The sequence below is a fragment of the Podarcis pityusensis genome (genome assembly GCF_964106645.2).
Source record: "Podarcis pityusensis genome assembly, chromosome: 13".
NCBI lineage: Eukaryota > Metazoa > Chordata > Lepidosauria > Squamata > Lacertidae > Podarcis > Podarcis pityusensis.
In genome coordinates, this window is record NC_138038.1 from 54,895,986 (window position 1) to 54,907,874 (window position 11,889).

The 11,889-nt window shown below is 58.2% G+C and overlaps 1 protein-coding gene across 2 annotated transcripts; it reads right to left on the bottom strand.

The window, feature by feature from the left end:
* Positions 1–4,560: 4,560 nt before the first annotated feature.
* AP1S1 (adaptor related protein complex 1 subunit sigma 1) lies at positions 4,561–11,758 on the bottom strand. 2 transcript variants are annotated; one of them, XM_080980066.1, is made up of 5 exons: positions 11,648–11,758; positions 9,560–9,738; positions 7,943–8,051; positions 6,038–6,175; positions 4,561–5,357 (listed from the first exon to the last, which is right to left on the bottom strand). In XM_080980066.1, exons 1-5 carry the CDS (start codon positions 11,648–11,650, stop codon positions 5,310–5,312), a joined length of 477 nt encoding a protein of 158 aa, XP_080836192.1. In that variant the 5' UTR covers positions 11,651–11,758; the 3' UTR covers positions 4,561–5,309. The 2 variants fall into 2 exon arrangements, with proteins under 2 accessions (XP_080836192.1, XP_080836191.1); XM_080980065.1 differs by having other exon boundaries at positions 6,032–6,175.
* Positions 11,759–11,889: the final 131 nt, after the last annotated feature.

Consider the following 11,889-nt stretch of genomic DNA (forward strand, 5'->3'; position numbering starts at 1 on the left):
CTTCCCGGCCGCCCACCCCACATGCCGGCCTGGAGGGGAGGGTCTCGCGGGACTTGCGGCGCGGGACTCGGGAGGGTCTCCTGGGCAGCTGTCCAGTGGGGAAACCGGGAGCTCCTCCCAGCCCCACCGACACCACGTGGCACTTTCCTCAAGGCTCCCTGCAGCTGGATCGGGTCCCAAAGAGCCGAGCGCGCTCCTTCCTCCTGCCGATGCCGGTGCCGCCCCCTTGACGAAGTCGGGGGTCCTTCGGCATCATTGCAAGAGAAGCCCCCGACGGCGCCCCCGCTTTCTCGCTCCTTTCCTCGGGCGATTTAGGGGAGCGCGACCGCCCAAATTTAGGGGGGCGCAACAAGGACCCAAAGCGAAGGGAGATGGCGCGGCTTTGGGCGTCTCACGGGGCGCCCCCTGGAATCTGTATGGCCAAATCCCGCCCCTGGGGCGCGGCAGGGCAGCAAGCCAAGTGGGGAGCAGACTGAGGGGGGAGGAAGCCCCCCACCCACCCAAACGCGCGGAGCAGGAGGCCTCCTCCCCGCTGCGTCCACACAGCAACCCCGCGAGGTGGGCGACGCGAAGAGCTTCCAGGCTGCGTCCAACCTCTTAACCGTTACGCCACACGGGCTCTCCCCAAAATAGCTTTGCGGTGGGGGTTTTTTTTTGGGGGGGGCGCCAAAAAACACAACCCCCTTATTTATTTCCTGATTTGCTCCGAAAGAAAAAGCCAGGAAGCTTGTGGGTTATTTCACAACAACCGCGGGTTTTTGTTTTTAAAATGTGGAGCATTATTACCTTGTGCCTCTGTTGCACTCCACGGGGCGGGGGGGGGGGGCTGATAGAAAACAGGGGGTGCAAGAGAGAGGGGGCGCGCACACCAGTCCCGGTGGGAGGCACCTTTTCTTCCTTCCCCCGCTTCCGTCTCAGGATGCTGGGAAAACGTGGATTTTACTTTCGAAGGAGCCCGACGCGTTGCTTCCCGTCTTTCTCATCGGGCTTAGTCCCAGCCGGGATTGGGAACTGCAGAGATCTCGGGGGTCCCGATTAACGTTTCCATGGGAGATCAGCCTGCAGAGATCTTGGCTGTGTCTCCTCCCAGATACATTAACTGTGGGGTCCCGAGATTTATGCAGGCTGGGTCCTCCCCACACCCACCCATTTTAAACCCTTCTGAAGGCTTTTAGCAAAAATTGGGCGAAACGCGGTGGGCTGTCCCCTCCACCTATGGTGCCAACTTGAATAAAAAATATTGGGGGGGGGGAGTAAGCCCCACCCGACATAATCGATACACGACGCCGTGCACACACACACCATTTAAATGGCAACGCCCATCAACTTGGGGGGCGCCTGCCCACCTCAAATATTTTATTGGGGGCTGAAGGGACCTTAGGAGTTGGCTCCTCTGTAGGCAAACTAAGGCCCGGGGGCCGGATCCGGCCCAATCGCCATCTAAATCCTGCCCGTGGAGGGTCTGGGAATCAGCGTGTTTTTACATGAGTAGAATGTGTGCTTTTATTTAAAATGCATCTCTGGGTTATTTGTGGGGCGTAGGAATTCATTCATTGTTTTTTCAAAATACAGTCTGGCCCCCCACAAGGTCTGAGGGATGGTGGACCGGCCCCCTGCTGAAAAATTTTGCTGACCCCTGGCTTTGGGGCTCAGTTCGGACCACTGCTCCGGTTTTTGCATCTCCTTCCCTCCTCCTGCTCCCCACCTCTAGCCCCAAGGAGACCCACGTTGCATTCACCCCCAGCCCACCCAAATTTCCTCCCCACCTGCAGCCACCGCAGGGTTGATTTTCCAACCAGCCAGGCCTGAGGTGGCTGTTAGAATGACCTCTCGCCTGCTAAGACCAGGAGGCCAAGCTGTGCAGGGCACAGGGGGAATTGTGCCAGGGGACTGGGCTCCATTATACTGTGGCAATGATAATGATAGCAATAATAATAATAGCAATAATAAAGCTAAGAATCCTGCATTGCAGGGGGTTGGACTGGATGACCCTCAAGGTCCCTTCCAACTTCATGATTCTGATTCCTTGTGAACTCCAGGAGGAAGTTGGAAGAGGGCTGTTCTTCTCCACCTCCTCTTTCAGCTCCGTGCGCTCGGGTTTAATTCGCTGGATCAGACCAGATCCCCTGGAAAACCAAAGTGAGATGCTCTAGCTTTCTGCTGGGAGGGGGTGTGTGAGAGACGAAGGACTAGAGGCAGGGAGGGGCACCCACGACGTTCGTCCCAAAACCCCAATGTGCCCAAACGTACATTGTCCTGAGCACCTCCTTCCCAAAGCCCAGTGCCTCACTTATCTGACATTGGGAAGGCAGTGCAAGGGCCAGAGGGGGCATAAAAATTTCGCACTCGCTCCCGCCCCCCAGGACAAATGCAGTGTGCAGCCCAGGGGTGGAGTGTGGGAGTACAGCGGTACCTTGGGTTACATACGCTTCAGGTTACAGACTCCACTAACCCAGAAGTAGTGCTTCAGGTTAAGAACTCTGCTTCAGGATAAGAACAGAAATTGGGCTCCATTGGGTGGCGCGGCAGCAGCAGGAGGCCCCATTAGCTAAAGTGGTGCTTCAGGTTAAGAACAGTTTCAGGTTAAGAACGGACCTCCAGAACGAATTAAGTACGTAACCAGAGGTACCACTGTACTTTTGCAGCCCACTTGGACTGGGAGGTTGGCCCTGATGTAGAGCAGGGGTCAGCAACCTGTGGTCCATGGCCCACAAGAGGCCTAAAGGGTTGTTTAAATGGCCCGCAAGTCACCCCCAAACTAAGCCGCTTGCTCGGCGACTCCCTGCGCGCTGCGCTAAACTGGCGCAGCGGGGACTCACTTCTGTGGCGCTGGAAATAGCGTCCATGCAGACACGATCCAGCCCACAGAGCGATCTCCGCAGGAGTGAACCGGCCCAGGCGAGGTAAACCTTGCTGGTCCTCTTTTCCCGGCCCTCCTCTCCCCTCCCAGCCCCATATAGCAGCCACAAACCGCCCATGGGTTACCAGTTTGCTCCCAGGTGGGGCCCAAGGTGATCATCGCCCGCCTTAAGCCCCAAACACCTGAGAGGCTGCCTCCTTCCTCGCAGGCCTTCATCCCCAGGCGTTTCAATGCCCTCCTGGCAGCCCCACTATCCTCAGAAGGTGGGTCTCCTCTGGCAGCCCCCAAACTACAACTCCCAAACACCTCTCTTTTGGTGAACCTGGGCACCCAAGGCGTCTGTGTTTTCAGGGCCCACCCTCTTCCCACAGCTGCAACTTGTTTTAAGCCTTTTTCAATTCCAGATTTTAGAACCGGGACCTGCTGGCAAAGGACGGGTGATTTAAAATTTAAGGCGTTGTCAAGTTGGGATGTTGATTGGCAGAGGAGGTCCGACCGAGATGATCAAGGGTCCGGAAACCTAGCCTGACGAGGAACGGTTGAAGGAGGTGGGTTTGCAGCTGGCCTCTTGCAAAGCTCATCTCAATGGGCAGCTGCGCTCTTGCAAAGCACACCCACCTCAATAGTTTTGGCTCCAGGGGTTCCTCTTCCTGAAAGATTCGGGGAGTCAGACCCCTCCCCCAGGTGCTGCCTCAGTCAGACCCCTGGCTGGAGTTCTGGGCACCCCAGTTTGGGAAGGAGACGGCAAGCTGGAAGGTGGGCTGAGAGATTGTCAGGGGTCTGGGAAACGAGCCTGATAAGGAATGGTTGAAGGAGCCGGGGATGTTTAGCCTGGAAGAGAGACTATGAGAGGTGATATGGCAGACGGCTTCAAATTCCTTAAAGGCTGTCCCATGGAAGAGAGAGCAAACTTCTTTTCTCCTGCTCTGGAGGGCAGGACCCGAACCCATGGCTTCAAGTTGTGAGAAAGGACATTCTGAATAAACAGTAGGAGGCTAAGAGCCATTTGACGGTGAAACGAACTCCCTTGGAATCATAGACTTGTAGAGTCGAAAGGGACCCCGAGGGTCATCCAGCCCAACCCCCTCTGCAATGCAGGAATCTCAGATAAGGCATCCCTGACAGATGCCCACCCAATTTCTGCTTAAAGATCTCCAAGGAAGGAGAGCCCACCCCCTCTTGAGTGGATCTGTTCCACTGTCGAACAGTTCTTATTGTCAGAAAAGTTATTCCTGGCGTTTGGCCGGAATTGCCTTTCTTGTAACTTGAAGCCGTGGGTTCGAGTCCTACCCTCCAGACCAGGAGAAAACAAGCTTGCTCCATCCTCCAGCCCTTTAGGTGCTTGGAAACGGTTCTTTCATCTCCTCTTTTCCAGGCTAAACATTCCCAGCCCGGAAAAGCGGATGGAGGGCATCCCTGCCAGGGATTCCTTCGCCGCGAATCCTGCATTCGCAGCAGGTTGGGCTGGATGACCCCTGGGGTTCCCTTCCGACTTCACAATTCTAAGAGCGATGCAGATGAACCCTGTTTATGCTCAGGTGTTCCTTCCGTACGACGGCAAATGACCTGCACCTCCGCCAGCCGTGCCAAGCGACCTCCAGGCTGGACCCCCTCTGCTCATTCTCCCCCCCCCCTTCTGAGCTGGGGCTGGAAGCATCTCAGCCTGCGCTGGAGGGGCAAGAACCACAGCCAGGCCACCGTCTTCCTCACACGCTTTATTCCAAAACAGAGAAGACACTCGCACTCACACCTTGGGTCCGGAAAGATCATGCCTTATTGGAAAGGGGCTGGGGGGGGAGCAGAGGGGGAGGGAATACAGGCACCCAAAGTCTGGGGGAGGGGGCTGCTGGTCTTCCAAACGGCAGGCTCCTCCAAATCTCCGGCTACCTGCGTCCACGTGCCCCACATGCATGTGGGGTGCCTGCCCCCCCCAACAAAAAAAATGAGAAAGAGGGAAAAGGAGGGAAGAAGGCAGAGGCGCTGCTGCCGCCCCCCCCCCCCCGGGATCCGTCACATGCTGCCCGGGTGAGTCACAGGTTTGGGGGCGGCAGGAAGTGCCACGTTGCTGGTGTGAACAGACTGGTGGTGCTGGGGGGGGGGGCGGTAGGAGAAGTAGGAGAGTTTGGAGGGGCACAGAAAAAAAGATGGAGAATGGAGATTATTCGGTGCCCCTGAATTTCACGCTGCGCTCTCTCTCGCTCTGCCCCCCAACAGGCGGGGGCAAAATGCCTCCTTGCCCCCCCCCAAACACTCTGACGCAGGGCACCCCCAACCCCCAGCTGGTGGTTCAGTATTTACATCGTGCGGTTTGCAGGTTCCTTGGCCAGGGGGCCGGCTGCAGAGCTTGCGTGGCCGCCACAGGCTCTCAGCCCCACTGCGTGGGGGGGGCAAAGGGGCGCGAGGGGCAGTGGCAGGGGCGGGGGGGGGGAGCTGGCTCACGATCCCAAGTCTATGCCAAGCCCATCTCCTCCAAAACGCTCCGGGGCGACTCGTCTTCCTGTATCAGGGAGAAAAGCAGAGGGGAGGTGGGTTCAGAGGAGGGGAGCGGGAAGTGGGGGGGGGAGCAGCCAGCCCCCCTCCCCATAAGACCCCCAGCCCAACCACTACCCCGACACTTCCCGGGGGAGGGAAGGCTTTCTGCGCTTGCTCAGAGGTGCTCTTGACGCCCCGTAGAGCAACTAACAAGGCCTTTTTCTATTCTAAGGGTTTGGGGGTTCCAGGTGTGCCAACGTCCACCATGCAGGGGGTTTTTCTTTGGGGGGTGGCAGCGGCTGGGGGTGCCAAGGCTGCTGCGTCTCCTTCCTCCCCACCCTGAGGATTTGCACTCGGCCCCAGCGGCAGGCAGCTGAGTCGCTCACGCCCACTGCAGAGAGAGGGAGCGATGGCTGCCGGTGACTCATTGCATGCAGAAAGCAGCCACCGCAGCAGCCAGGAAGGCAGCTATCTTGGGGGGCTCCTCCAGCAGCAACACCCCCCCAAAAAAAAATTCCTCTGCGGAAACAGACAGAAACCAGGCATGTCCAGGGCGGCAGCAACAACAGGTTGCTTGGCCCCACAGCTGGAGGGAAGTGTATGGTTTGTCTTTGGGGGTGCAGGGAGAAGGGCCCCCCCAGTCCTTCCCACCACCTCCCCCCCAGTTCAGGCATGCAGGACCCCCATGCAGGGGCCCACCTCTACCTCCTGCAAGAGGTCCGCCTGCTCAATGGCTTTGAGGACGCTTTTCTTGGAGGTGTCCTGAACCTCCCCCCCCATCAGGAACTCGTCCAGGATGAAGTAGGCCTTCTCAAAGTTGAAGATGATGTCCAGCTCACACACCTGTCGGGGGGGGGGGAGAGAAAGGGGGCGTGAGAACCAAGCAGGGGCCCCCAACACACCAACCCCCTCCCCACTGCTCCCAGGATCATAGCTGTCAATTTCCCCCCTTTAAAGGGAAATTCCCTTATTCTGAATAGGATTCCTCGTAAGAAAAGGTAAAAGTTGACAGCTATGCCCAGGATCCTGACCCTCCAATCTGGCTGCGTTTCCTGGGGGGGGGGGGGAGTCAAGCGGCTCTGGCACATTAGCAGCAGGAATTAGCTGGGGCGGCTGCCAAGCCCTCGTTAAGCCCAATTAGCAGCCATGCTTAACTGGATTTTGTGGGTCTAAGAGCAGGCTTAGGAGAGGGAGGCTGGAGGGAGGCTTTCTATGGGGCAGGGAAGTGGGGGGGGGGCGGATTAAGGAATCAAAATGACAGCAAGAGTAATTAGCGGCGGGGTTTGGCCTCTGCCCTCCTGCCTCCCCGCGGGTCGGAAACTCTGCTGTTGGGGGGTTGGGGGGGCAGGGGGCGGGGAGCCCAGGACCTCTTAGGAACCCCCTCCCCAGATCTGCCAGGAGCCCCCCAACTGCCTCAGCTTAAACGGAGCTGAACGTTGGAAGGTTCAGGATGGAGAAAACTTCTGGTGCAGAGTGGAACTGCGGAACTCCCTGCCACTGGAGACAGCGACACTGGAGACAGACAACTCGGTTGGCTTCAGAAGAGAACAAGACAATTGGAGACAGCAAAGCTTCTGGGTAGGAAGTCGCTGGAAAACACAGGGCTCTCCTGCTGGGATTCCGCATGCTTTTAATGTCTGACGTCTCATGCAGTGTTTAATCCAACTCTACGATCCTATTATTCTAAGCTCTAAACGGCCTCAAAGGCCCAGTATATCTGAAGTATACATTGTTCTGCCCGGACCAGCGCCAAGGGTCTTCTGGCGGTTCCCTCCCTGCGAGAAATGAGGTTACAGGGAACCAGGCAGAGGGCCTTCTCGGTGGTGGCGCCCGCCCTGTGGAACGCCCTCCCATCAGATGCCCTGTTTAGGGAAGCTTTTAATGTTTAATAGGTTATTGTATTTTAGTGTTGTGCTGGAAGCCGCCCAAGTGGCTGGGGAAACCCAGCCAGATGGGCGGGGTATAAATGATAAATTATTATTATTATTATTATTAAGGAAATAAACAATTACAGTCATACCTCGGGTTACAGACGCTTTGGGTTGCGCGTTTTTGGGTTCCGCACCACGCCAAACCCGGAAGTACCAGAACAGGTTACTTCTGGGTTACGGATCATGCGCAGAAGTGCTAAATCGTGCTTCACATATGCGCAGAAGCGCCAAAGCGCAACCCACGCATGCACAGACGTGGCGCTGCTGGTTGCGGACGCTGCAAGTTGTGAACGTGCCTCAAGCACGGATCACATTTGCAACCTGAGAGTCCACTGTATCTGACTTTTAGAAGACATCTGAAGGCAGCCCTGTTTAGGGAAGTTTTTGATGTTTTCTTGTATTTTTAATCTTTTGTTGGAAGCCGCCCAGAGTGGCTGGGGAATAAATAATAAATTATTATTATTATTCCAAGCACCTCTGCTCTAGGGTTCAGGACTGAAAGGAGAGAGATGAGATAAAGCCCCCCCCCTACACATACAGAGAGGGGGGCGGAATGCTGGTGCTTTTTACACCCACAAAGAAGCAGGAAAAGAGCGTTCTGCAGTCACGGAATCCTAGAATTGGGACCCTGAGGGTCATCTAGCCCAACCCCCAGGAGAAGCCCCTCCCCACAACTCACGCTGCCAAAGTATTTGTCCAGCAGCTCCACGTATCGGTGGATGAGCTCCAAAGTGATGAGTTCGTTGTCTTGGCCCTCGATGGCGCAGCAGAAATACAGGCTGGCGTACCTGGGCAGGAGGGCGGAAAAAGGGAGTCAGGACTCCAGCTCTGCCGCTGCCTCGCTCACCTGGGGGGCAGCCTCCTCCCCCTCCCCGCCCTGCCCCCTTGAAGAGGCCGCCAGCTGCCCACCACCACCCAAGCCTGCCTTGCCCTCCCTGGGGCGACCGGCCAGCCATTTCCAGGTGAGGGGGGGGGAGCAGGTACCTATGCTGGCCGGAAGTGGGGTGTGTGGGGCACAGGGCCCTTATTAACCCCGTGCGCACCTGCAAAGGCAACCTTTGGCCACAGAGGAGCCAAGGTGAGCTCAGGGTGCCCCCTGCAGGACAGCGCTATCCCTGCAGGCACCCACAGAAAGGTGCCGTCACCTGGGGTTCACCTGCCCACCCCACCCTCTGCCCCACAGCAGCAGTGATGGGGCAATAATTAGTCTCAGAAGCATAGCTGTCAACGTTTTCCTTTTTTTAAAGGGAATTCCCTATTCCAAATAGGATTCCTCGCAAGAAAAGGGGAAAGTTGACAGCTATGCTCAGAAGGCTTCTCCCTTCAGCACAGCCCTGCGAGGCCGTTCAGAGCACAGAGAAACCGAGGGCCACCTTCCGCTTCTGGGCAAGCCTCTGAGGGCCACACACTCCAGGGGGCGGGGCCAGAGGTAAAAGAGGGCGGAGCTGTTGCTGTTAAAAATATATATTTTAGTATTGTACAATGGGGTAGTTCCTGCTGAGACTTCGCCCTCTGCGAAGCCAAGAAAGAGACGCCAGCAGAGTTCGAAGGAATCAGCCGGGCAAAGAAACACAAAGGAGAGCTGGCAAGGGCCACACAGAAGGGAATGGGGGGCCACACGCAGCCTCTGGGTCTGGGGCTCCCCCACTCCTGCCTGAGATAAAGCAATCTGTGGGTCAAAGAGTCCTTCATTCCCTAGGGAGGGGGGCTGCTTATTCTCCGTTCCTGCCCCCCCCCAAAGAGAGAGAGAATGAGTGCCCCCCCTTAACGAACAGGGACCAACTCAGAGTGAGCAAAGCTTGGGGGGGCTTTCCAATCCACACCCCAGGGCAGCTAAGGAGAAATCGACAACCAGGTCACCCCCTTCAAGGTGGGGGCTTGGGGCCCAGAGAAAGTGGCGCCCCTCTTGGGCCAAGGGACCTCCTGCAACAGGAGCAGGGCAGGGCCTTCTCGGTGGAGGCACCGCACCCGCAACACACTTTTCCCCGGCAGAGCTGCCCGGAGCCAGACAGAGGCTCCTCTGCTTCCTCCTGGCCTTTTCCAAGCAGCTGCCGCTTGTTTCCGGCCTCCAAACCTTGTCCTGATGCTCTTGTGGGCAAGACGGAATGGGACCCCCAGGGGTCATCCATCCCAACCCGCTGCAACGCAGGAGTCGCAGCCGAAGGCTCCCTGATGGCAGACCTCCAGTGGTGGAGAGGCCGCCACCTTCCAAGAATCGCAGTGTTGCAAGGGACCCCCAGGGGTCATCCAGCCCAACCCGGAGTCGCAGCGGGTGGGGAGCGGGTTCGAGAGTCACCTTTTGTAGACCACCTTGAGGTCCCTCCATTCCAGGAAACTGCACATCTTGGGCTTCCTCGCCAGGACCACCTGCATGAGCTCCCTCACCATCTTCTTCTTGTCCTTGTCGGACGTGGCCAAGTACCACTTCTGGAGGCGCAGTTTGCCCTGGCGGCTGAAGAGGAGCATGAAGCGCATCTGGGGGGGCGGAGAGGAGAGGTGGGAGGGTGGGGGAGGTCAGGGGGGACCTCCTCTTGCAGCAAGCAGCAACCCCCCCCCCAAAAAAAATCCCAAGAAAATTATACCCTGCAAAGCAAGGGGGTCCCCTGCAAGCACAGAATGAGGCCCTTTCAAAATTTCTTTTTTGGGGGGGGCCACACAGACGCAGCCTGCCTTAAAGCAGCCCAAGGGAGGCTGATCAGAACTTTCCCCTCCAGAGGCAGAACAAAAATTCATTCATTTATTACATTTTCCCACAGTCCTTCCCTCCGCAGATCTCAGGGCGGTTTTTAAAAAAAGGGTTGTGGGAATTAGGGGAGTGGTCCTTGGTTTCTTCTTATTCTTACTTTTACTATGCATTTTGCGGTTTTTGTGTCGTAGTTTTATGCTGCGGACAGCCCTGAGATCTACGGCGGCGTACAAAACCAGTAAACAATAAATGAGTAATAATTTAAAAATGCAATATATATATATTAAAAAAACCAATCCACAAAGACCCCTCCCACAGATTCCCAGGTTCCCCCTCCTCTTCCTAAAGAACCCAGGAGTCCAGGCCCCACTCCCTTTCCGGACTTGTCTGACACCCCTTTTTGCTGGAGAGAAAATAATAATAATATTAATAATAATAATAATAATAATAATAATAATAATGGCTTCCCCCCTTCCATAGCCCCTCTGGCAAAAGGATCTCCGCAGGACCCCTCTTGCCTCCTGGGGTTTCCTGAAACTGGGATCTACAACCGTGGCCACAGCTAGCCCTCTCCTCCTCCAGGAATTTGCCCTTTAAAGCCATGCCTTGGCTCCTGTGGCAGGGAGTTCCGCAGGACAACTATGCGCTCCTGGTGGCAGCTGCGTGCGTCGGAGGGAAGGCGGGTCGAACGCAGCTGAGAAATCCTCCCTGGGAGAGTCACCAACAAGCCTCAACAGGTGAGCCAGGAGGGGCGGCTCAGGGAGGAAGAGGCGGCCACTCCCGGCAGTGGGAGAGAGCGAGCAGGGGCTTTGCAACACCCACTAGGCGCCACTTCCCTCTGGGCCTGCCCAAAACGCCTGGCAAAGGCGGTGACCCCGAATCCACACACTGGGTTGGAAGGGGACCCCGAGGGTCATCTAGTCCAACCCGCTGCAATGCAGGAGACTCAACCCACAGCCCTGAGACCCAGAATCTCGTGCTTTAGGAACTGAGCTAGCCTTGCTTCTTTATCAGCGCCCCCCCCCCCGCCCTTGATAAAAAGCACACCCGGAAATCCTGCCCCACAAGTGCTGCCTTTGCCCCAGTCTCTCCCCACCCCAGAGGCCTCGCCAGCCAATTCCGCTAATGGCCCAGGAGGAGGGAAGGAGCTGGCAGGCGAAGCCGACATGGACGTGCCTTTTCCGTGGGGCGGGACGGGGGGGGGACGGGGCGGAGGCGCCAGGGAGAGGCCGGGGGGGGCAGCGGGAGGGAGGCAGGCGGGGCGGATCGGGGCTCCGGAAACCCCCTCGACCCCCTGGGCGCTGCGAGGAGGGAGGAAGGGGGGGGCGCAGCGGACCCCCACCCAGGGGACCGGCTGGTTTTGTGGGGTGGGGTGAGCAACTCAAAGCCTTGCTGGGGGTCATCCCTGCCCTGTGATCTGTGGGGTCTTTCTTGGGGGGGGATCTCTTCCGCCTGCCAAGCCCCCCGTGGCGCTGCTCTCCCCGCCGTCTGCCCATGCTCAGAGGCGCCCTTGCTCTGGAGGGGGGAGGAGGAGAGGGGGTCCCTCTGCTCTGGGGGGCGACACCCCTCTCCCGGGGAAGGATCCAGCCCCCCCTTGCACCCGGGGCCGGAAGTGGCCGCCCTGCCACGTGGGAACCAGCCCCCCTCCTCCCCCCGAGGCGCCGGATGGGGGTCCCTCCCCGCGCCCCCCCCGCTCACCATGTCGGGCGTCGGTCCGTGGCGGGCCGTTCGGCGCGGCCCCTGCGGCCCTCCGGCTCCTCTTCCGCGGCCCGAACCTGCCCAGGTGCCTCCCGGCCGGACCCGCCCCCGCCCGCCCCCCGCCCCGGGGCCGCGCCTGCGCACTGCGACGCCCGCTTCCGGGCGGGAGGGGCGCCTCTCGCTCCCCGTCGCCAAGGCAACCGGGCGGGGGCGGGGCCTGTCTCCCCGGGCGACGGGAGGGG